General features: G+C 53.0%; 6 protein-coding genes across 6 annotated transcripts; 2 read left to right on the forward strand and 4 right to left on the reverse strand.

Moving 5' to 3' along the window:
• The first annotated feature begins 90 nt into the window (after positions 1-90).
• On the forward strand, positions 91-5,746 carry HD553DRAFT_302909 (cohesin complex subunit psm1). Its single transcript, XM_046178808.1, has 25 exons — positions 91-760; positions 828-1,019; positions 1,092-1,260; positions 1,320-1,439; positions 1,500-1,613; positions 1,675-1,846; positions 1,905-1,977; positions 2,038-2,215; positions 2,296-2,384; positions 2,440-2,576; positions 2,636-2,769; positions 2,836-3,070; positions 3,131-3,232; positions 3,294-3,433; positions 3,495-3,584; positions 3,649-3,857; positions 3,926-4,214; positions 4,279-4,395; positions 4,472-4,546; positions 4,610-4,707; positions 4,766-4,873; positions 4,935-5,061; positions 5,131-5,396; positions 5,458-5,542; positions 5,616-5,746. Exons 1-25 carry the CDS (start codon positions 213-215, stop codon positions 5,625-5,627), a joined length of 3,879 nt encoding a protein of 1,292 aa, XP_046040260.1. The 5' UTR covers positions 91-212; the 3' UTR covers positions 5,628-5,746.
• Positions 5,714-7,442, reverse strand: HD553DRAFT_302911 (uncharacterized protein). The gene is made up of 7 exons (XM_046178809.1): positions 7,223-7,442; positions 7,108-7,158; positions 6,960-7,038; positions 6,790-6,878; positions 6,521-6,729; positions 6,137-6,448; positions 5,714-6,005 (listed from the first exon to the last, which is right to left on the reverse strand). Exons 1-7 carry the CDS (start codon positions 7,319-7,321, stop codon positions 5,936-5,938), a joined length of 909 nt encoding a protein of 302 aa, XP_046040261.1. The 5' UTR covers positions 7,322-7,442; the 3' UTR covers positions 5,714-5,935.
• HD553DRAFT_302916 (Pre-mRNA-splicing ATP-dependent RNA helicase PRP28) lies at positions 7,299-10,442 on the forward strand. The gene is made up of 7 exons (XM_046178810.1): positions 7,299-7,356; positions 7,431-7,744; positions 7,809-9,740; positions 9,810-9,914; positions 9,982-10,156; positions 10,223-10,308; positions 10,381-10,442. Exons 2-7 carry the CDS (start codon positions 7,667-7,669, stop codon positions 10,402-10,404), a joined length of 2,400 nt encoding a protein of 799 aa, XP_046040262.1. The 5' UTR covers positions 7,299-7,356; positions 7,431-7,666; the 3' UTR covers positions 10,405-10,442.
• On the reverse strand, positions 10,443-12,026 carry HD553DRAFT_302917 (uncharacterized protein). The gene is made up of 2 exons (XM_046178811.1): positions 11,563-12,026; positions 10,443-11,470 (listed from the first exon to the last, which is right to left on the reverse strand). The coding sequence occupies exons 1-2, from the start codon at positions 11,569-11,571 to the stop codon at positions 10,577-10,579; spliced, it is 903 nt and encodes a 300-aa protein (XP_046040263.1). The 5' UTR covers positions 11,572-12,026; the 3' UTR covers positions 10,443-10,576.
• A 186-nt stretch (positions 12,027-12,212) lies between these two features.
• Positions 12,213-15,614, reverse strand: HD553DRAFT_290931 (uncharacterized protein). The gene is made up of 10 exons (XM_046178359.1): positions 14,592-15,614; positions 14,408-14,505; positions 14,019-14,328; positions 13,841-13,940; positions 13,294-13,769; positions 13,125-13,227; positions 12,963-13,054; positions 12,854-12,883; positions 12,625-12,786; positions 12,213-12,553 (listed from the first exon to the last, which is right to left on the reverse strand). Exons 1-10 carry the CDS (start codon positions 15,213-15,215, stop codon positions 12,398-12,400), a joined length of 2,151 nt encoding a protein of 716 aa, XP_046040264.1. The 5' UTR covers positions 15,216-15,614; the 3' UTR covers positions 12,213-12,397.
• A 1,530-nt stretch (positions 15,615-17,144) lies between these two features.
• On the reverse strand, positions 17,145-20,330 carry HD553DRAFT_302931 (uncharacterized protein). The gene is made up of 12 exons (XM_046178812.1): positions 20,034-20,330; positions 19,875-19,948; positions 19,669-19,769; positions 19,541-19,595; positions 19,406-19,443; positions 19,126-19,327; positions 18,462-19,054; positions 18,242-18,381; positions 17,889-18,163; positions 17,633-17,815; positions 17,306-17,556; positions 17,145-17,220 (listed from the first exon to the last, which is right to left on the reverse strand). The coding sequence occupies exons 1-11, from the start codon at positions 20,147-20,149 to the stop codon at positions 17,450-17,452; spliced, it is 1,884 nt and encodes a 627-aa protein (XP_046040265.1). The 5' UTR covers positions 20,150-20,330; the 3' UTR covers positions 17,145-17,220; positions 17,306-17,449.
• Positions 20,331-20,402: the final 72 nt, after the last annotated feature.

The raw sequence follows: 20,402 nt of genomic DNA on the forward strand, positions 1-20,402 counted from the left end.
CAGCACGCGCTGACGCGACGCGAAACAAATGAAATCGCGTCGAATCGCTACCTCGATCCCGAGTACTGAAGGTATCTACCAAAACACAACAAAACGTTGTAGCTACTGCTACTCATAATCGTTAAGCCTGGGAGCTCTACATATTCACACTGGGACTGTCTCCGCCTGATCACTAGCCCGCTCCAGGAATCTAGCGAGACGATACCGTCAAGATGCCGCTTCGACGTTTGGAACTCTGCGACTTCAAGTCGTATCGAGGTGAACAAGTGATCGATTTCGGCACCCATGAGTTCGCTTGTATCATCGGCCCCAATGGATCCGGCAAATCGAACCTGATGGACGCCATCTCATTCGTTCTGGGAGTCAAGTCCGCCCAGCTGAGGAGCACCATGCTGAAAGACCTCATCTATCGAGGCAGGAAAGCGGCGGCTGGACCTGGAGAGGATGACGATGGTGAAGCTCCTCCTGCCGGGCCTTCTAATCCCAAGGGGAAAGGCAAGGGGAAGCGGGCGGCTACGAAAGGCAAGGGCAAAAGAAAAGTCAAGAAGACTACTCTTGGAAAGAGAAAGAAGAGGGACGACGATTCGGACGCTTCAGAAGAGGATGAAGAAGAGGACGAGGACGAGGAAGATGAGGAGGGTACTGATGAAGAGGACGAGGCCACCGAAATCGTCACACGAGGGAAGGATGATGCCTCTTCAGCATGGGTGATGGCAGTGTACGAAGATCAAGATGGCAAAGAGTACAAATACAAGCGATCGTACGTCTTTACGATGTCAGATAGTGGTGACGAAGATGTCGCTCATATCGACGTTGCTGCCATCTAGAATCGCCTCGAACGGCCAATCGACATACTCTCTGAATGGTAAAAGCGTGACGTATCTACTCTACAATCAGTCGCTGGAGAAACACAACATCTTGGTCAAGGCCAAGAACTTTTTGGTCTTTCAAGGAGACGTCGAAGCTGTAGCCTCCCAGAGTCCCAAAGAGCTCTCCAAACTGATTGACCAAATCAGCGGGTAAGCCGAAGCAGACAGGAGACCTTACCGAATGGACTCTTCTCACTCGATTGCGATTCACATCGCATGTAGTTCGCTTGATCTCGCTGCAGAGTATGAACGGGCCAAGGTGGCATCAGAGAAGGCTACCGAGACTTCAACCGTTAATTATACCAAGAAGCGGAGTATCGCCGGAGAAGTGAAACATTACCGAGAACAGAAGGACGAGATTGAACGTTGGGAGCAGATGAAGGAAGAGCACGTGAGTCAGTATACGTTTAGCGACGGGGACACAAGACCGACCCAGTTTTGGCTGCGCAGGAAAATCTTGTGGCCGAATACATGTTATGGAGGTTGTTCCACATCAACTCCGAGATCGAGAGCTGCGAAACCAATATCGAAGAAGCCGAGGCCAAGTTCAACGACTCGAAGGCTGCTCAGGTAAGAGGTTGATCAGGGCGCTCAACAGCCTCAACCACTGACTCGCTGGTGTGCCTACAGACTGCAGAGGAGAAGAAGGTAAAGAAGGCCAAAGATGTTCAAGCCAAGGCCAATCTGGCTGTCAAGAAACAAGAGGCAGTAGTCAAAGCGTCTGAGAAAGCTCTTGACGACAAGGTAAGCGATCGGTAGCAAAATTCTCGCTTGAGATGTAGACGGCTCAACGCTGCTTTCACAGAAACCTGGGCTGCTCACTTTGGAGACCCAGATTGAACATGCCAACCGAAAGATCCAGTCAACAGAGAAATTAATTGCCAGTGTCGACAAGGACGAAAAGAGGCAGGCTACCACTGTCACCAACCTTAAGCGAGACTTGAAGGATGCCGAGGAGGCTGCCGAAGCTGCTGCTGGCAAGTGTTTCTCCACCCATCCTACCAGTCGGCTATGCTTACTCTCCTACATCCACAGAGAGGCAGCGAACTGCGGCGGCGGCGAGAGGAACAGCCTTCACTCCTGCCGATCTTGAAGAGTACCGGAAGCTGTGAGTCCAAGGGAAACGCAAAATCAAGATCGCAACTGACTCTGGTGGTGTTGTGATCAGCCGCGTCACTGCGAATGCCAATGCGACAGATGAGCGAAAGGAATTGGATGCCAAGAAGAGGGAAGCACGTGGCCTGCGTGATGTGCTCACCACTGGCGAAGAGAAACTGGCAGGCTTGACAGCCAAGAAGGAAAAGTTGACCCAAGAAGCGGCTGTCCTCCAGGAGCGAGTCGACTCGGTGAGTCCAGCGTAGATGGCAGGAGTCATCGTGAGGATTTTCTCTCAGAAACAGTATTAACAAGGACCTGCAATCGCCAGGCCCAAGCGAATGTTGCAGACCTGGAGACTCAAGTCAACGCCAAGAAGGGCGAATCGGATCAGCTTGCAAGCGAGACGCGACGTATTTCGTGAGTGGTCACAACTATGTCCCGAAAGACCAACGAGTTCACCCTTCTTCTCCAGTCAACTCGAAACGGAGATGAACGAGAAGCTCCACGACACACTCCAGCAACTCCTGCAGTTCCGAGCGACCAAGTCGGAATCTGATCGCGCTCTGCGACTCAAAGACAACATTGCCAAGCTCAAGAAGGTCTTCAGTGGTATGCCCAGATCGTCTTACTCTCACGTTCACTACGCTATGCTGATTGGGAGCGGTCAGGCGTACACGGTCGAGTATACGACCTCTGCAGACCCTCTGAGCGCCGATACAATACCGCTGTGAAAATCGTTTTGGGTCGCAATACCGACTCGATTGTGGTAGACCACCAGCAGACCGCCATTCGATGTATCGAAGTAAGTCAAATGTGGCAGTGTATTATCGGTTTGCCCTTCTAACATACTATTTCTCTGTTGATACAGTACCTGCGACAGAACCGGAGCGGTCAGGCGACTTTCATCCCGCTAGATACTATTCAGGTCAAGCAGGTACAGGATCGTTTGCGGAGCTTACGCGGAGCGAGGCTCGCTATAGATGTCATTCAGTATGATCCGTTGGTTGAGCGAGCCATGCAACATGCGTGCGGTAGTGCTTTGGTGTGCGACACTATGGAAGTAGCACGCGATATCTGCTACAACAAGGGCATCGAGGTCAAAGGTGAGCTAAGCTGTCGAGAGCCGGTGCCAGTATGGCAGCTAGCTGACGTGTTCTAAAAAGCGGTCACGATCGATGGGACTATCCTCCACAAGAGTGGTCTCATTACTGGTGGAGGCGTTGAGCAAGCTGAAGATCAGCAGTGGGATGAACGCAAAGTTCGAGGTGATTTCGACTCTTCCTCTCGATCATCGGCGTGCAGCCCGCTGACGGTGCTCTTGGTCAGATCTCGAGCAAGCGAGAGACGCGTACCACAAGTCTCTTAGCAACCTCGTCAAGAGCAAGCCCAACAAAGACACTATGGATCAGGTCGCGCGGGATCTTCAGGCATTGGAGACCGCATTACGCATCGCTCGGGAAGACTTGGTGAGTCTGGTCACCAGACCACCTGAGCGCTTGTGCTGATCACCACCAGCTCAACCACTAGACCGGTGCCAACCACCGTCTGCAAGGGACGAAGGCGGAGCTCAAGCAGACAGATCAAGATATCAAAAAGCAGAGGGCAGAACACAAAAAGGTCAGCCAGCAGGCATACCGTTAAAAGTGATCCGATTCGTAAACGTTTGCAAATCTGTCTACAGGCCGAGAAGAACGTGCAACAGCATGAACAACAGATGCAAGCCCTGGAAACCGCTGTCAACGCTGCCGACGATGAAGTGTTTGGCGAATTCTGCCAGCGACTCTCCATCGACAGCGTCAGGGATTATGAGACTGTGCAACTCCGCGCAGCCGAAGAGGAATCTGAAGCGAGAGCTCGTTTCGACGCACAAATAGCTCGCCTCAACCACCAGTATGTTGATTACTTTTCCATAAGACTAGCACTTCTGTTCAAACGCCATCTTCCTTTATCCAAAACAGGATCAAGTTTGAGGAATCTCAACTCACAGGGACTCGTGATAGGCTCACCAAACTGCGAGCTACCATCGAAAGGGAGACCACCAACATCTCGGACACTCTCGAGACCGAGTTGGCCGCTCTACGCGAAGAGATTGAAGAAGCAGAGGAAGGCATTCGGGAACAGCGAGAAAAGCTGGACACGCTGAAAACAGCTCTAGAAAATGCAAGTGCGGCTTCGGACGCTGCGAAGAAACAACAGTTGAAGGCGACCAGGGCATTGGATGACCTCCAAAAGGAGATCAACGAATGGGCAAGTCTGTTCTGTTTCCAGGCTTCGAGCCAAAATCCCTAACTTCTACATGGATCACGAACAGAACGATGAAATCCGTAGGCAATCGTCCGAGCGCTTCTCAATTTACCGTCGGTGCAAGGTGGAAGATATTGAGCTACCGCTGGAATCTGGTTCGCTCAAGAATGTGCCTCTCGAAGAGGTCAGTTGCTGTTGATGGTCATCAACTCGTCAGAATCCGATCGAAATTCTCACACCTGTCTGACCTCACCGAACAGAATCTACAAGACGACGAGGTGAACGACTATGAAGTTGTGGTAGATTTCGAGTCACTCGAGGATGATGATCGTGAGGTAGGTGATCGCTTCATCCCAAGCTCCTCTTGCCAGACTCTGACAGCCAAATGCTTCCTGCAGAATGGAAATCCGGAACGTGGACACGATTTCGAACAACGCATTGCTGCGCTCGCCTCTGACATCGAAAAGATGGCCCCGAACCTCAAGGCTATTGAGAAGTGCGTCCGAATCTGGGCAATACAAGTACAAGTCGAGCTCATATCTTCTTGTACACAGGCTGACCGACGTGGAGGCAAAGCTGAAAGATACGGAAAAAGACAATGAAGAAGCGAAAAAGGAGCAGAAGCGGGCGCGAGACGCGTTTGTTGCGCTGAAGAAGAAACGGTAAGCGTCCGATCAGATCCGCTCCTTGCTGAAGCTTACTGACTCTCCATCAAACCCGCAGATGTGACCTCTTCAATAAAGCCTTCAACCATATTGCAGAGAAGATCGACACCGTCTACAAAGAGCTGACGACAGGGAACAACGCTCCTTCTGGAGGTGTAGCCTATCTTTCGTTGGAGGACAGTGAGGTAAGCTGAGTGGTCGTGATTGTTTTTCTTGCAAAGGGGACCTGAGGCTCACACGCTTTGTGACCTCAGGAACCTTACCTTAGCGGTATCAAGTACCACGCCATGCCTCCTATGAAACGTTTCAGGGACATGGAGCAACTGTCTGGGGGAGAGAAGACCATGGCGGCCTTGGCCTTGCTTTTCGCCATCCATACCTACCAACCGTCACCCTTCTTCGTTCTGGACGAGGTGGATGCTGCCCTTGACAACACCAACGTCGGAAGGATTGCCGATTACATCAGGAAGAACTCGTCACCGACATTCCAATTCATCGTCATTAGCTTGAAAGGGTCTCTGTGAGTATTCCTGCAGTCGAGGCGCCGGAGTTTGCTTTGCTCATTGTATCACTGGGTCCAGGTACGAACGCTCGCAAGCTCTTGTCGGTATCTACCGAGATCAGGATGTCAACAGCTCTCGAAGTCTCACGTTGGATCTAGAAAAGGTAAGTTCCGCTTTGCTGAATCGTCATGGCCATCCTAGCTAGAGACGCTAATGGTTCCAAATGTTTGTCACAGTACGAGGATTAGGTTTACCATGCACGACAGTATTTCGTTTCGCTCGAGTCGGATGTACAAACTATGCTAGGCCATATTGTAATGCAGTATTCTGTTTTATGCGAAAGAGATCAAGTGGTTCTCGATTGAAACTTGGCGTCGACATCATCTTTGGTCCGCATATGTGCGTATCGCAACAGGAAATGTACAAGGTGAAATCGATAGGCGAAAACAAAGCCGCCCGTCCGTCCCACTCGATAATCGTAAAAAGGTCGTCAATGGTCTCCATTACTTGCTACTACTAACGTCACCCCCGCTTCTCCAGCTCCTGCTCCACAATCTCAACTCTCATTCCAGGTCGGGGTCTGAGTATTCTTCTGTCTCTTCATAGGCACTTCTTCTTGAACCGCCCTAACCGGGAATGGGGAAGAGAGAATGTGTTCCGAGAGTCCGATGAAAACGCACGAAAGGGGAACATGATCAGCTCGGTCGGCACGTCGCAAAGCCTTTTCTCTTTTCCAAGCGCTGTCATGGATACTGACTTTCTTCCTTTCTGACTGCCTGGATCGTCGCCCATGTCAGTCATCGTCTCAAACTCGCTAGCCCGAGGGGGTTGAGCAAAAGAAGGGTTGAATCCCGACCCCCATTGAGTCCGGTTGGTCGTCACAAAACTGGACGTCCCGCCGCCAACTCGATCCTGCTGACGATCTTGAAGACTGGCGAGCTTCGTGTTGTAAGCTTTGTCGCGTACATCGAGATATTCGGCGTTCACTTGGCGGTTTCGAGAGGATTCGGCTTTTGCGTTGGCGATCTGTCGATCGATCGAGTTGAGGATTCCTTGCGCATTGTCGCACCTGCAGTATAACAGAACAGTTGAGTCGATATTTGTCTGGAACGCTGCAAAGTGATTGTCAGCAGCGACTAACCATGCCGCCAACTTGCGCTGAACCTCCTCCATCCCGCCTCCGACCCTCGATATATCCCTCCCGATCACCCAGTCCACACTCAAGGTCCCGCGCTCCTGATTCAGCTTTCCGCCGAGAACGTTGCTGTACATCGCATCGATGATCAGATCCTCCAGATCTCGCACGGAAGCGATCTCGAGGGTACGCAGGAGGTGGTCGTAAGGTAATGTCTGAACCAGGTAGATGTAAGCTTGGTTTAGGCGTGTGATACCGCAAGGGGACGTGCTCACTCGGGAATCAAGACATAGAGAGACGAGAGTGAGATGTTTGAGCTTGTTGATATGAGATTCGTTCAGTGCAGGAAATCCCGATTGGTTGGCTACGAAAACGATGCGTCACAAGAAGGCCATTCAGCTCGAGCACATATACATGCGCTGACAGGCTGGAGCCGTAAACGGACCTTTGTAGTCCGCTAGGTTCCCGTAAGCAAACAGCTCGAGCAGTTTATAGCTGGAAGAGTGTTCAGGAGATTCTTGAAGCTATCACGAGGGGCGTCAGCCTCGGTTTAGTGTGCTCGAGACCGGTCAAGTGCAGATCCTCCTAGTCACCTGTTTGATATTGGGAACATCGAGCAGCTCTCCAAACCCGTATACACCAGGCTTCGCAGTGATAACTCATAAGCTCCGGCGGGTAACAGATGAGGATATGGATCGAGACACTCACGGCTGCCGTAGCGGTCTGAACGATCTTTGCAGCAGCCGCTCCTTTGGTGGAACGAGCCATGAGCAGGAACGGCTCGAGTCGATCGGCAGTTTCGGCCATTTTCGTATAAGAGGTATCGGATTTGCTACGTACTTCCTGATCGATGCAAGGAGCTATCAGAGTCCTTGTTCGATCGAGTTCAAGGGTAGTAGGTCGATGCGCGCTCTTACTTGTACATCGGATCATCACGATGTGCTCGAGAGTCTGAAGCTCTGAAGGCGGGGTTCGTCATCTTTCGGTCAACTCCCCGATGATGTTGGGTCATCGACAAGTCCAAGCCCAAAATATGTCACCCACCCCTGCTGTTCTGGGTTGAACAGTGTGTTGGGTTGCAAGGGATGTTGACCTTTTGCAATCATTGCTCTATACCCAGGCGTCGTTGGCGATACAGTAAATTCAAGCACCATGGCTGTTGGAAAGACACCTCTGTCGGTCGAGGACATTCTCGCCAAACAAAAGGCCGAGAAGGAAGAGGCGTCAAAGGCAAGTCTGACTCGAGCTCGTTTCGTCTCATCAACCTATAAACTAACCATCCTTGCACTTCTAGCCCAAGTTCCTGACGAAAGCACAGAGAGCTCAGATCGCTCTCGAGAAACGGCAACAAGAGATCGCCGCTTCTCAAGACAAGCAGGCTGCCGAACGAGCGGAACGAGAAAAGTTGGAACAATCCGTCGAGGAGGAGCGGAGGCGGAACGATTCATACCGATACGGAGGACCTGGAGGAAATGGGCAATACGGTGGACCGCAAGGTGGAAGATACGGTCAACAATCGTATCAAGCTGGAAACCGAGGTGCTCATCCCAATCAGCGGGCTTATGATCGAGGACTAGGTGCGCCTAGTGGACCTAGAAGCAATGGCGGTCCGCCACCTTCGGGACCTCGAGGTGGAGGTTATGTGCCATCACCATTGAGCGGTGCTGGTGGAGGGTCGAGTTCAAGGAATGGAGACAACTACCAGTCGACACCGATCCCCACCGGGCCTCGGAATGGCACCAACTCTATGCCAGGCCCGCCTAACCAGGACAACCCTACCGTTACCGCCTCGCCTTCTCGAACGTTTGACAACCCGACCGATGGAATGCCTTCGATCGGGTCGTCAGCTGCACCTCCCACTGATGCCGAGCTAGCCATCATCCGTCAACGATATCTCGGAGCGGCTCCTCCAGGTGAAGCTGGACCGGCCGCCAAGAAACCTCGCGCGAGAAAGCTGCAGGACAAGAAGTTTGTCTTCGATTGGGATGCGAGCGAAGACACCTCCTCGGCAGAAGTCGGTACATGGCGAGACGAAATGGCTAATGGGAATCGAGCCGTGGGCGTCGGGGTCGGGACCATGTTCGGAGGTCGACTAGCGGGCTATGACGAAGGTGGCCGAAGCAAGGCGACGAGTCGAGCTCTGGAAGATCACCACGCTGATGCTCTCGAGCGACGTCGGGCGGCCAAGCATGGGCACGATGATCGACACTGGACCGAGAAACCTCTTGTCGAGATGAAGGACCGAGATTGGCGAATTTTCCGGGAAGACTTTTCCATCTCGGCAAGGGGAGGAAATATTCCTCATCCCATGCGAAACTGGCGAGAGTCGGGTATCCCGGAAGCGATTCTGAACATCATCGACGAGATTGGGTACAAGGAGCCTAGTCCTATTCAGCGACAAGCCATCCCGATCGGTCTGAAGAATCGAGATCTCATCGGTATCGCCCAGACCGGTTCCGGTAAGACGGCCAGTTTCGTCATTCCCATGCTGGAATACATCTCGCATCTGGCCCCACTCACTGAAGAGAATATGCACCTCGGTCCTTATGCGCTCATCATGGCACCGACTCGTGAGTTGGCTCAACAGATCGAGAGCGAGACCAAGAGATTCGCCGGTCCCATGGGATACAAGACGGTTTCCATTGTCGGTGGAAAGGCTGTCGAAGAGCAACAGTTCAACCTGAGAGAAGGAGCCGAGATCGTCATTGCCACACCCGGTCGTCTCAAGGATATCATCGACCGTAACATCATGGTGCTAAGCCAGTGTCGATACGTCGTCATGGACGAAGCCGATCGAATGGTCGATCTCGGTTTCGAAGAGGAGTTGAACTATATCCTGGGTTCGATGCCTGCGGATTACGCTAAACCGGAAGACATGGACGTCGATGATTACGTCGACCCTAACCCGGAGCTCGACAAGAACGGCGGACCACAGACGGGGTGGAAGGGTCTCCGGGTGACGACGCTGTTCTCGGCTACAATGCCTCCGATCGTCGAAAGGCTCGCCCGGAAATACCTCAGAAAGCCAGCGACAGTCGTTATCGGAAACGCCGGAGAGGCCGTCGAGACGGTCGAGCAGAGGGTCGAGTTTATCCAGGGAGACGAGAAGCGAAAGCTCAAGCTGCAAGAGATCTTGAGGACCATCGGATTGCCACCCCCCATGATCGTATTTGTCAACCAAAAGAAGACTGCCGACATGGTCGTCAAATACGTCCAACAGGCTGGGGTATGTACAGTCGTCTCGACTTTTTCTGTACGTCTCGTACTCACCTTGCCTGTATGCCTTTTCTTGCAGCGTCGTGGTGTCACACTGCATTCCGGCAAGAACCAGGAACAGCGAGAGGCTGCATTGCAATCTTTGCGAGATGGTGACGTGGAGGTGCTGGTCGCTACCGATCTGGTGAGCAACGTATGAGGCTCTCTATCGTGTCTACGTAGCTGACAGAAACGTCGATATCCCCTCGTAGGCCGGACGTGGTATCGATGTACCCGACGTCACTTGCGTCATCAATTGGCAGATGGCATCGACCATCGAGAAGTATGTGCATCGTATCGGTCGAACTGGTCGTGCTGGTAAGACCGGTATCGCCATCACTTTCCTGGGCAACGAGGACGAAGAGACCATGTATGATCTCAAGCAAGGTGTGTAGCATGGCTCGAGAATCTTGAACTTCAGATGCTCATTGAGCCTTGCTATGCTCTTCGCAGAAATCTCGAAGAGTCCTATTTCGACGCTCTCACAGGAACTCGCTCATCATCCTGCGGCTAGGCAACGTATCACGAGAGAGATGAAGGTGCGTGACCAGAATCAAAACTTGCCTTCGTCCAGCTTTCTTACCAATCTGTTTTCCATCCCGTCCATGCAGCGGAAGAGAGACGACGAAGACTGATCGTTCCTGGCACTAAGGGAGACATTGTAGTTCGAGGCCTTTCTGATATCATTATTTGAGTGGCTGAATTTGAAAGTACAACGGTGCTAGGCTTGAAAGATACAAATTGGGACGCTCGCTAGCTTTCTTTATATATTCTCAATGGCAAAAGGCTATACTTTGTAGTGCAAAACTACACTTCGATTCCAACTAACACCCAGCTCCTCTCGTCAAACCCTCCGAAATCCCCTTTGACGCGACGGAGGACACCGCCCCCGATATATGCGAGGGCATGGAGAAGATCTCGCAGCTCCTCGTCATGCCACTCGTTCCGCTTCAGGACTAGGACGAGCTCGCTCGCTTCAAGAGACTCTGAGACAAGGTCAAGCAGCGAGGTCAAGTGATCCCTGATGTCCACGTTGTGATGTGTGCCTTGGTCTCCCAGTTGAGCATGCTCAGCGTGTGAAGCGGGATGTAGAGGTGGAAGATGTAGATAGACTGTTCGACCAGCCTCGAACTTGGGTCTATTGCCACGAGTAGGAACCGGGGTCGGAGGGAGGTCGATCATGGCTCCCGCGATGAGCGGGGCATGGGGGATCACGATCTCGAGGAGGTGGGCTAGCGAAAGAGCTCGAGTGGCTTGGTACGGGAAAAGCGCCGAGATGAAATCGACGAGCTGTTGCGGATGGCTTCCGCTGTTGGTTGTGTGGGAGGTAGTGTTGGGTGCAGAGACAGCGAGATGGGTGCTCGCCATCATGGCCGCGAGTGATGGATGGGCGTGATCAGGTTTGTTACTATGGGCTGATCCGTAAGACGTAAACGATCCGGGGGACGCAGCGAGATTGTTCGGACGGCTTGTGGGACTGGTGGCCACGTTGATCCTCGCTGCGCCATACGACCCGTTCGAGGACTGAGACGCTTCATGTTGAGTGGAAGCAAAGGATGAGGTAGATGCATAGGATGATCCAGAGAGGCTGATGGGAGGTGTGGAGAGGGCAGGCGAGAGGGAGGAATGGAGATGATGGGGGAAGGGGGGATACTGCGCCAGCGCGTTTGTCACCCACGCTGACGACCTCCCGACAATGTCCTGGAGACGCCGATGAACGGGACAAGCGTGGAGGGATCAGCGAATGATGGCGCAAGACAGAGGTGAAGCTAGACCAGATCGTATCGACGTACAGGAGGCATTTTATCCTTGCCGACCTCAAAACCACTGCCGATGTGAGGCCGTCAGGAAAGCAGCCGATGTGTGGTCTTGTGCTCCCGAGTAAGCGTCCTTGTAGACCCAAACGTGTCCTCCATGTCCTCCGAGTCTAGCCAACGCCAAGACGTCCTGGTCTTCGCCGTTGGAGCGTTCTTTCTGATCTTGCTCAGCGACGGCGATCCGAGCCAGATCGAAGAGAGAAACCGAGTTGTCGTTGAGCCCTGCGGCCTGCCTAGATCCTGCCGAAGCAGAAGAAGAGCCGGTCGCAGGGTAAAGATTATTGCGCGAGGCGGTGGAATTGATGGATTGATGGCTCATTGTCGATCAACGTGGGAGTCGTAGCGGTTTGGGTGGGTTCGAGTAGGAGGTTGAGGAATGTGTGGAACGGTTTCGGAGTGTTGGTTGATGTCGTTCGTGTCGAGGTGTTGGTTGAATTGGTTGAGAGAGTTGTTCAACCATTGTGACCCTCGCTTTCGGGTCGATTCGCCATCACCTGATCAAGAGATAAGGAGACGAGATCCACCTCCCTCGGGTGGAACTTGCTAGGCGCATCACGCAATCACGACGCGCTTCTACATGGCAGGAAACAGCCAGTACCGCCCCAACCGTTTCACATCATCCTAGTCAATGCTTCCCATGGTAAGGCAATCTCGTCGCCGGTACAGTGAAGGACGATCACGACCTCCTGCATGATGATACAATTCTATATGGATATATGCCCTGATACGGAAAAAGACAAATGCGGTAAAAGGCTAGCGTAAATGTATTGAACCCCCTGAATGAAAACCCCTAATTCCCCATCTATATGATCTATTGCTCCCTCTCTACCCGAGCGGCCCGCTTCTGTCCCCTAGGAGCGACGACCGGTTCCTCCTCGATCCCATCACCGATGAATTCGGTCCCAAAGCTCCATGCATCTCGGTCTTCGGCCATCAGCCGGGTGTACTCCAACAAGAGTCGGTAGGTCTGCAAGGATGCCACGATCAGCATGAGCCTCGCCGATTTGAAAAGGATTCGAGCGGCAGTGGTAAACTCACGTATGCCTGCATGTCTTCCCACCTCCAATGTTCCATCGCAAACTTTCGTCCCTGCTCGGCGATCTGTTGGGCCAAGTCATCGCGACCCTTGACCCGGCCTTCTGGTGAACCGATGAAAAAGGCCGCAATGTCGTACAGGTCCGAATAGTCGACTTGCATAGGCTATAGACGGAGGGCAAGATCAGCTTGGCCGAAGCGACGTCTCTTTGGCTCGGATTGCGGGACTCACGATAAAGTGCACCCAGGGAGTCATCCAATCCTATACAGGCCCGCGCACCATGGTCAGCGTCTTTCCCCAGGTCGGACAGATAGCGAACCAATATTCTGTGACAACTTACGTGATGCCATTCCGGGAAGATGGTATGCTTGATGACGACACTCCCCGAGGTCATCAATCGATGCAGACGGGAACTCCAGCCGTTACCGTCAACTGCAAAGGCGACAGTCCCTTTAGTTCACAGAAAAGACTTGCGTGCAAACAGAGGTGACATGGTACTGACCATCGAGGACATATTTGTACTGGGCGGCTTGCTCCGGTGCAACCCGGTCGGCAAATTTGATCTCGGCTGCCATCTCGTCACAAGTCCCGTCCGCTTGGTTGCACTGCAGGTCAAATCGTCACCTCGCTGTCAGTCTTGCTCCTTCTCTTGGCGAGACGCCTGAACTCACCTGGTGAGGCTTTCCCGTAAGACCGACATCGAGATAATGCTCGTTCAACTTTTTCACGGCCCAGTTTTCCGGGATCCACTCTCGACCTCGGTGCAACCAGACGTCCTTGGTTCCCTCTTCCTGCTGGGCCATCAGATGCAACCTGGGTCGATGTTGTCGCCTCCAATCATAATCCGGGTCGCTCTTTCGCTTGGAATAACTGTCACCCGTCGATGTCCCCCTCCAAAAGATCTTGTTGACCGTCTTTTCCGACCAAGGCTTGTACTTTTTCAAAGCCGTGGCGTCGGTAGCGTTCTCGTAGGCTTCCATAGGCGGGAAGAGGAACTCGTTGTTTCGCATGTGTTTCGAGAGGACAAAGATGGGACGCATGACGGTGTCTCGAGGGAAATCGAAAGACATGGTTCCGTGGAGCTTTTGAGTAGCTGGGTTTTGGCACCAGTCGAACCCGGGTCGCACGTCCTTGACAAAGGCCGGCGCTAAGCGCGAAATTCGATTTAGCAGTTGTCAGCTCAGAACCGAAGGATCCCTCGACTTTTGAGTTACGCACTGGCAGGCTCAGGAAGAGGTGGGAGACCGTCGAGTTCTCGAAGTCGATTCTCCATGGCTCGATCCTTTCCTCGAGCTGGTGAGTCCTCGTCACATGCCGACTGAACGTGGAGGGTATTCCGGAACACATTCAGGGGTCATTCAGACATCCCGGCTTTCTACATCACGCTTGTACTCACGAACCAACCACGATGCTCGTTTCTGTTCTTGCTCTCCAGCCTCTTCAACTCGGCACCAGCCAGATACTTGACATTGTTCAACCCGGTTCCATCCTTTTTCATGACCGACTGAATCCTCATCAACGCCAACCCCCTCTGATCAGATCCGAGGATCCAAGACCCGAGATCGTGATCAGAGACGTGGATGGGGATGTTCCGAGGCAAGTCGGGTCCGAGCGGGGAGACCAGGTTGAGGAACTGTTTGGCACGGGTCGCTCCGGATCGTTCGCCAGAGATCGCTGGTTCGGTTTCGGGTCCGATGCTGACGTGGCTGATAAGAAGATGACATTGGGTAGCTAGCGTCAGCGTCGATCTCCGGGTTTTCACACGCTACCTGACGGGCTGCTTACTAGGTGAAGGGAGCTACGGCGAGATCATTGACACGGTCATTGAACATGGTGGGCGAGAGTGCAAGGAAAGGCTCGACATCGTGGTTGATTTGGTCGTACTTTCGGTACGAGCGAAAAGGAAGTCGAATCAGCCGGAAAGCTCATCAGACAACCACGACGGGGCCACTCCTATTTCTCCACTCACATCGTCGATGATCTTGACATTGTTGTCCACACAGTACTTGTACCATTTGTCGAACCCCTTTGGTGGCAACCTGCCATACCTCCGCTTGTACTCCTTTACGGCCTGCTCGAGACTCTTGCTCTGTCGCTTCAAGAGGTCCTCCCACCTCTGCTTGTTGTCCCTCATGAGTTCCTCGATCGGGTGCGTCAGACGTTTCCCCACGTTCTTCTTGCTCCTCCCCTCTAGTGTCCACCCACGGACAAGGCCGTCACCCGAGGTATAGTTGACGTACCCGTCCTGAGAGTGGTGTTCGCCAATCTCGTCCATCCCCGGTCCGATCGGCTTGGCTAGAGCAGAAGCCGCCTTCTTCCCGTCCGAGTGAGCCGCATGGTCTTGATGATCTCCAGCCCTCGCAGCACCGGGATACTTGTGCCATTCATACAGGTGCGGGTCGTAGTAGTCTTCCTCGGTATACAACCCCAGGGCGTCAAAGATGTCGAAATTCGTCGGGTCCGAGAGGTATCGATAAAACGCCCAACCGGAGAAGAGGAAGAGGAGGATGATAGGGATACGAGAGAGTCGGAACTTGAGGAACCTGGGCAAGGCTGCCTGTAGCCTGGCGAGTTTGGGGTTGAGGAGTGGCATAGTGGGTCGTCGCCGTGTCCTCGATGAGATCGTCGTAGCCAAGATTTTCGACGGCTGTTCAAGCTCTTCCCGCAGAGATTAGGAGTGCCGACGAGCTCTTTTGTTCTTGTTCCGATCTGGTCTGCCTGGCTATTTCGTGTGATTGTGGTGGTACGAGTAGTGTAGTTGCAATTGCAAGATGGCTAGTGACCTAGTGAGCTAGTCGAGCTAGTCGCTACTAGTTGCATGAGGTTGTGAGCTAGGAAGGGATCTCTCTTTGTGACGTCGAGCTGCCTTTGCCACGCGAGGAGACGACAATCGATATTTTCGGTCAGCACAGAGCTCACAGCGCACAGGGGCATGCAGCTTCGGCTTCGACTTCAGCTTCAGCCACCTCGACCACGCAACACGACCACCCACCCCCAGCCCCTGTGTGTGTGCCTTTCTGAGCGAAATTATTAGGTTTGCCATGTCTCGAACCCTCCGACCTCTCCACGTCGTGGTTGTGCCCTCGCGTAAGCACGCGGCTCGCGACTCGGCTGCTTCCGGAACCTGAGCACGATTCACGACCCACGAGTCGCTTCGGAGATCTGGAACAGGTACCGCAACGCGCATCTCCTGCCTCGTTGATCCTTTTCGTCGTATCCACGGTTCCAGACGGGCCCAGACGAAGACGGGCTCAGATCTGGCAAGCGTCGATCCGGTTTCGTGTTCACGAAAGAAACTTCCGGAGGGATCTAGCGCATGTGTGCCTCCGAAACGGATTCGGCAAGGACCAGCGTCTATCTTCTATCCGCTTCATCTTTGCGATGTTTTAACGAGACGCCCTCTTCTTGACCTGCCTTCATATTGACGGCTCCGAGAGACTGCTCTCGGTTGGGCATCGGGATAGCGCGATAGCTGTTTCAATATGGCAAAGGGGTCATCTCGAGCGCACTGCGCCTCTACTGACAACCTGGTCTTTTATTACGCCCGCTTAAACAAGGTGGGATCCGGATTCTACAGGACAAGGTCCAGACACGAGCTGGAGTAGCAGAAACTCTCTTTCTGTTCGCGTTTCATCAAAAAGCGGAAAATAAGACGTCCCCTATCCCAGAGCTTTCCGTCTCAGCGCAGCCAGGAGTCGATGGCGAGTGGGCTCGCCTCCTTCTTTCTCAAAAATCTTCAGGTGGCTCGCTATACTACACGAGTTTGGACTTCTTGGACATTGGTATCGTCGAAGCATAAATCTGGTTCGGTCACTTCGCTTCATCGTAATATGGCTAGCGAAGACCGCATACACGACACGATCAGTTGAGCCTTCCGCTCAGTCCTCCTCTGAGTATCTACCATGAATGATGTAAATATCTCAGGAGAAATACGCCGTCTGTTTTGGAGGGAGCATTCCCGAGACATAAGTATGCGATGGAACTCATAAATCGATGGGAAGCTGTTGGATACCTGTTCAACGAGAGCACATGACCCGTGTTCCTGAATAACAGATTTGCTATGCCACCCTTCTCTGCACAAATTTTAAACATCGTACCTCTACAGCTGATACACTTCGGAGGTAAAGTGGCTGCAGAGTTCCTGGTCGGTAGAAGTCAATATTGCTTCTCCCGCCGTGGCTTACTGGTGTATATAGTCATCATCCACTGCGAGGTCTCTAGAGATGGCTATGCAATATCGTCTCCCTTTCATCGGGTGAGGTTTTCTCCGAGTGTACAGTATGTAATGTTCACGCCCACCTGGCTCGATACTGCTGATCATGTACCCGCGCCCGTCGCGACGCGACGCTCAGTTTCATACGATAAAAAACATCATCAAAAGGACTCATGTCGACAAAAGTATCGCGCCGGCGACCCGCGGCGGGCTTGCGAGACATTCCGATCACCCATTACTGATCACCAGTTCGAAGGGCGAAGCAAGAACGACGAAATCCATGGTTGGTGGAATCATGTCAGGGGCTTGACTCCTCCCCGCAGCACAATCAGGCTTTGGATAGCAGGCATAGCCTTGGAAGCCTTTGGCCCTGGGGATTTATCAGTAAGTCAGCTTAGCAGGACCTGTGAAAACTGATGATTAGTACGACATATAGAAAACTGATCTATATCGCGCTTCGTGTTTTCAGGACTACGTGGTTGATGTATAGCATAAGGAAGAACTGAACTGTATAGACTCGTACAAGATGAATCGACAAGGCTTGATGGAGCAAAGAAGGTCGAACGCAACGAGACACGATCCCAACCAAGATATATAACCGTACATACGGCAGCTCACGCGGCCGGGATCTCAAGTCCTGGTCGTCGATCGCTCTCGAACACGCCCGCGAGATGTTTGACAGCGACCGCGTGTGCGTACCTCACGGCCTCGTATCTCGTATCTATGTGCAAAGTGTTCAGAACCCATATCAGCTCGCCCGTCTCGTACACAATGCACTACCACTAGCTGCGCCTCACTCTTCCAGTCCTTGACGATCGTCTTGATTTCGCCGACTGGAGCCACGCCCATCAACGCGTTCAACCTCGTCTGCCTTTCTTTCGTATCATCAGAATCGTTCTCGGCCCCATCATCGCCGTCCTTTTGACCGGCTTTTACCAAGGGCGATTCGTCCAGAGTCGAGTAGACTCGTCCCGCAATATCTGTGTGAGGCGTAAAGCCGACCGTCAGCACAGCTATTGCGCTACTCGACTGCCTTGACGGATGGCAACTTACCAAAGATATCGCACATCACCTCACTGTGAGGCTCGTTGACTTGCCTGTACACCAGTCCCTTGGGCGCCGCGGGAAGATGATTGAAATGCTCGGTATCGTCTGCGGTTGCAGCGTCCGCTTGGCCGTTTGCAGCCCCGGCAGCCGAGCTTTCAGCTTGCGGTTGCGGGTCGTTCTGAGCGATCCACTCGGGTTCAGCCAGTTCGAACAGGTCCCCATGGACCATACAATGGAAAGTGCTCGACGTCTCTCGCTTCATCTGTTGCACCGAGATCTGACTACCCAACCGCGAGTGAGCAGAGAGGTACGAGCTGTGAGAACAGGTCAGGCCGCCTGCTGGCCCCAGGCGCACTCACGTGATTCTCAGGAAAGCGGCATGCTGGTCCGCTCCAGGTGCGAACGCCTTGAGCCTAGCATCCTGCACCAGACTCGATCTCGACCTGACCAGCCTGATCAAGTCGCCCAGCCAGATTCGTTCGGCTCCCCACCACAAGCCCTGATCATCATCAAGTCATTGTGCGTCAGCGAGGTCATTGTGTACCCGCGTGGTTCGTGCAGAGAACAACAAAGACGTACCTGAAAGTACGACTTGTCAGCCAGGAAGTCATGTTTGAAGGGGATATTATCCATATGCGAATACGGATCCGTCTGTGACCACAGCATCGACATCTCGTTCGCAAGAACCAGCGCTTCGGTGTAGATTGTGACCATCCTCTCCCAGTTATCCGGCTTGATCGCTTCTGCAATGGGCCAAGCTCGCTGGATCGTCTCGCGCCTCCAACTCTTCACCCGCTTTTCCTCGGCAGACTCGCCGTTGTTCAGCGTAATCGAAGCCTCCGCCACGCTCAGAGCGTATTTTTTGGCAACGGCGCCGAGTTCCGGTCTCGTCGGGGAGTACATGTGCCATGGTAGGATCTCCGTCTCGTTCAACGTCGCCGTCGTCTTGTGCGGCCCCTCACCCGAAACCTGATCGAGACGACCGCAGTAACGCAAGCTATACTGAGTCGATTGCATGATCGCCCCTGGTTCGCCCGCGTCAGCATGGACCTTGAGTACCGGCTCCGTGACGATTGCAGGCCAATAGTCAATCTCTTGGATTCCTACGGCGATGGTAGACCCTGGTCCCGGACGGATGGTAGGGATCTTGGCCCATACAAGTTCTCCCTTTCCTATAACAGTTACCTCGCGTTCAACATCCAGACCACGGCGTATCACATCGCCGGTCTCAAAAGGTACTCACGGAACCACCTGTCACTCTTCACCTCGTCCTGCCTGACATGGATCGCAGCTTCCTGCTTCTTCTTGTATGTTATCAATTCCTCTTCGTCCGAAGTCTTGACCTTTTTCTGAGGACCCTTTGCGGCTTGCGGAGCGGCCTTTCGTTTGGCTTCGGCACCAGGACCGGCGGTGATGGTATAGTTGCCAGAGTATTTGCAGGTGCACTAGTGTTCAGAGCGGGATGAGGAGGATCGGACACCATCAGGTCTATACTTGAAAAGGAGAAGGAGGCGTTGACCGACCTTGCCGTGATCTTTAATATCTCCTTTCTGCAACCATTCTGCAAGGCGAGTCGGTCGAACAGCACCGAAGTATCGTCATTATCGTCATTACGACTGTCACAAGAAGCAAATATGGCCGTAGCTTTTCAAGCTCACCAGCGTGACCAAAAAACTCGGCGGGGCTTCGGAACTTGAGAACGTTTTTCGATCCCTGATACGAAAACGTAACAGTCAGCGCCCCGCCTATTGCAATCATGTTATCGAGGCAGGAAGGAAACACTGACAAACATGTAAATATCCGTTCGGTCTTCACCACTCTTCTGTAGCTTGTGATGGAGGAAGAGAGCATATCCTGACGGAAGGTCACTGAGCTCGTAATTCACAGCTGATGTGAGAATCAGGAGAGAGTCGCGGGAATAGGAACGATATAGAACGGTCGTCAGCGTACTGAGAAAATGTCGTAGTAGATTTGATCTGAGGGCAGACTCACGATTCGAAAGACCTCCGACCGTGGCCAGGTGTTGTCCGATTTTTTGGCAGAACAAGATGTATTTCGCATGTCCCCTTTGAAGGACGAGGCAGCGACATGGCCAGGATCAGTGAACTATACGACGAGATGACTGAGAAAGTGCTTCCGGCCATGTCTCACGGTTTGACCTTTTCGTGATAGTTTTCGTTCGAGCTGATAGGAACAGCATGGTCCAGCCAACCTGCAGGCCAGTTCCCCTTGTCGCCGTCAGAGGTCTCGATGGTAATTTTCGGCATGGTGATCGAGGTGGAGTTTGTCCAGAACGATCTGGTCACGCTCTGAACTAGGTAGAGATGGGAAGGAGGGTGTCGAGTGATCAAGATTACACGGAAAGGAAGAAGCAAGTTGCAAATCGAGGTTAGTTAGAGTACTAGAGTAGTCAGGACTTCGCCGAGAGCGAGGGTCGAACCCCGAGATCGCGAGCGAGCGAAAGACGCGACGAAGACGCGACCGGGGCCACTGCTGCTGCTGCTCAACGTTCCCAGACCT

The sequence above is a fragment of the Filobasidium floriforme genome (assembly GCF_021052385.1).
Source record: "Filobasidium floriforme strain CBS 6241 chromosome Unknown HD553scaffold_1, whole genome shotgun sequence".
Taxonomy (NCBI): Eukaryota; Fungi; Basidiomycota; class Tremellomycetes; order Filobasidiales; family Filobasidiaceae; genus Filobasidium; species Filobasidium floriforme.

What these genes read in the sequence shown, in the direction of transcription:
- HD553DRAFT_302909 (XM_046178808.1), top strand. Translation starts at nt 213, where the DNA reads ATGCCGCTTCGACGTTTGGAACTCTGCGACTTCAAGTCGTATCGAGGT. An exon ending in CTGATTGACCAAATCAGCGG is followed by an intron (nt 1,020 to 1,091) that starts GTAAGCCGAAGC and finishes CATCGCATGTAG; the next exon opens with TTCGCTTGATCTCGCTGCAG. An exon ending in AGCAGATGAAGGAAGAGCAC is followed by an intron (nt 1,261 to 1,319) that starts GTGAGTCAGTAT and finishes TTGGCTGCGCAG; the next exon opens with GAAAATCTTGTGGCCGAATA.
- HD553DRAFT_302916 (XM_046178810.1), top strand. Translation starts at nt 7,667, where the DNA reads ATGGCTGTTGGAAAGACACCTCTGTCGGTCGAGGACATTCTCGCCAAA. An exon ending in CATGTATGATCTCAAGCAAG is followed by an intron (nt 10,157 to 10,222) that starts GTGTGTAGCATG and finishes TGCTCTTCGCAG; the next exon opens with AAATCTCGAAGAGTCCTATT. An exon ending in GTATCACGAGAGAGATGAAG is followed by an intron (nt 10,309 to 10,380) that starts GTGCGTGACCAG and finishes CCGTCCATGCAG; the next exon opens with CGGAAGAGAGACGACGAAGA.
- HD553DRAFT_302931 (XM_046178812.1), bottom strand. Translation starts at nt 20,149, where the DNA reads ATGCCGAAAATTACCATCGAGACCTCTGACGGCGACAAGGGGAACTGG. An exon ending in GGTCGGAGGTCTTTCGAATC is followed by an intron (nt 19,770 to 19,874) that starts GTGAGTCTGCCC and finishes TTCTCACATCAG; the next exon opens with CTGTGAATTACGAGCTCAGT. An exon ending in CTGACAAGTCGTACTTTCAG is followed by an intron (nt 18,382 to 18,461) that starts GTACGTCTTTGT and finishes GATGATGATCAG; the next exon opens with GGCTTGTGGTGGGGAGCCGA.
- HD553DRAFT_302911 (XM_046178809.1), bottom strand. Translation starts at nt 7,321, where the DNA reads ATGGCCGAAACTGCCGATCGACTCGAGCCGTTCCTGCTCATGGCTCGT. An exon ending in TTCAGACCGCTACGGCAGCC is followed by an intron (nt 7,159 to 7,222) that starts GTGAGTGTCTCG and finishes ATCACTGCGAAG; the next exon opens with CCTGGTGTATACGGGTTTGG. An exon ending in GAACCTAGCGGACTACAAAG is followed by an intron (nt 6,879 to 6,959) that starts GTCCGTTTACGG and finishes TCGTTTTCGTAG; the next exon opens with CCAACCAATCGGGATTTCCT.
- HD553DRAFT_290931 (XM_046178359.1), bottom strand. Translation starts at nt 15,215, where the DNA reads ATGCCACTCCTCAACCCCAAACTCGCCAGGCTACAGGCAGCCTTGCCC. An exon ending in ACCTCTTCCTGAGCCTGCCA is followed by an intron (nt 13,770 to 13,840) that starts GTGCGTAACTCA and finishes TTTCGCGCTTAG; the next exon opens with CGCCGGCCTTTGTCAAGGAC. An exon ending in TCTTCCCGGAATGGCATCAC is followed by an intron (nt 12,884 to 12,962) that starts GTAAGTTGTCAC and finishes GGGCCTGTATAG; the next exon opens with GATTGGATGACTCCCTGGGT.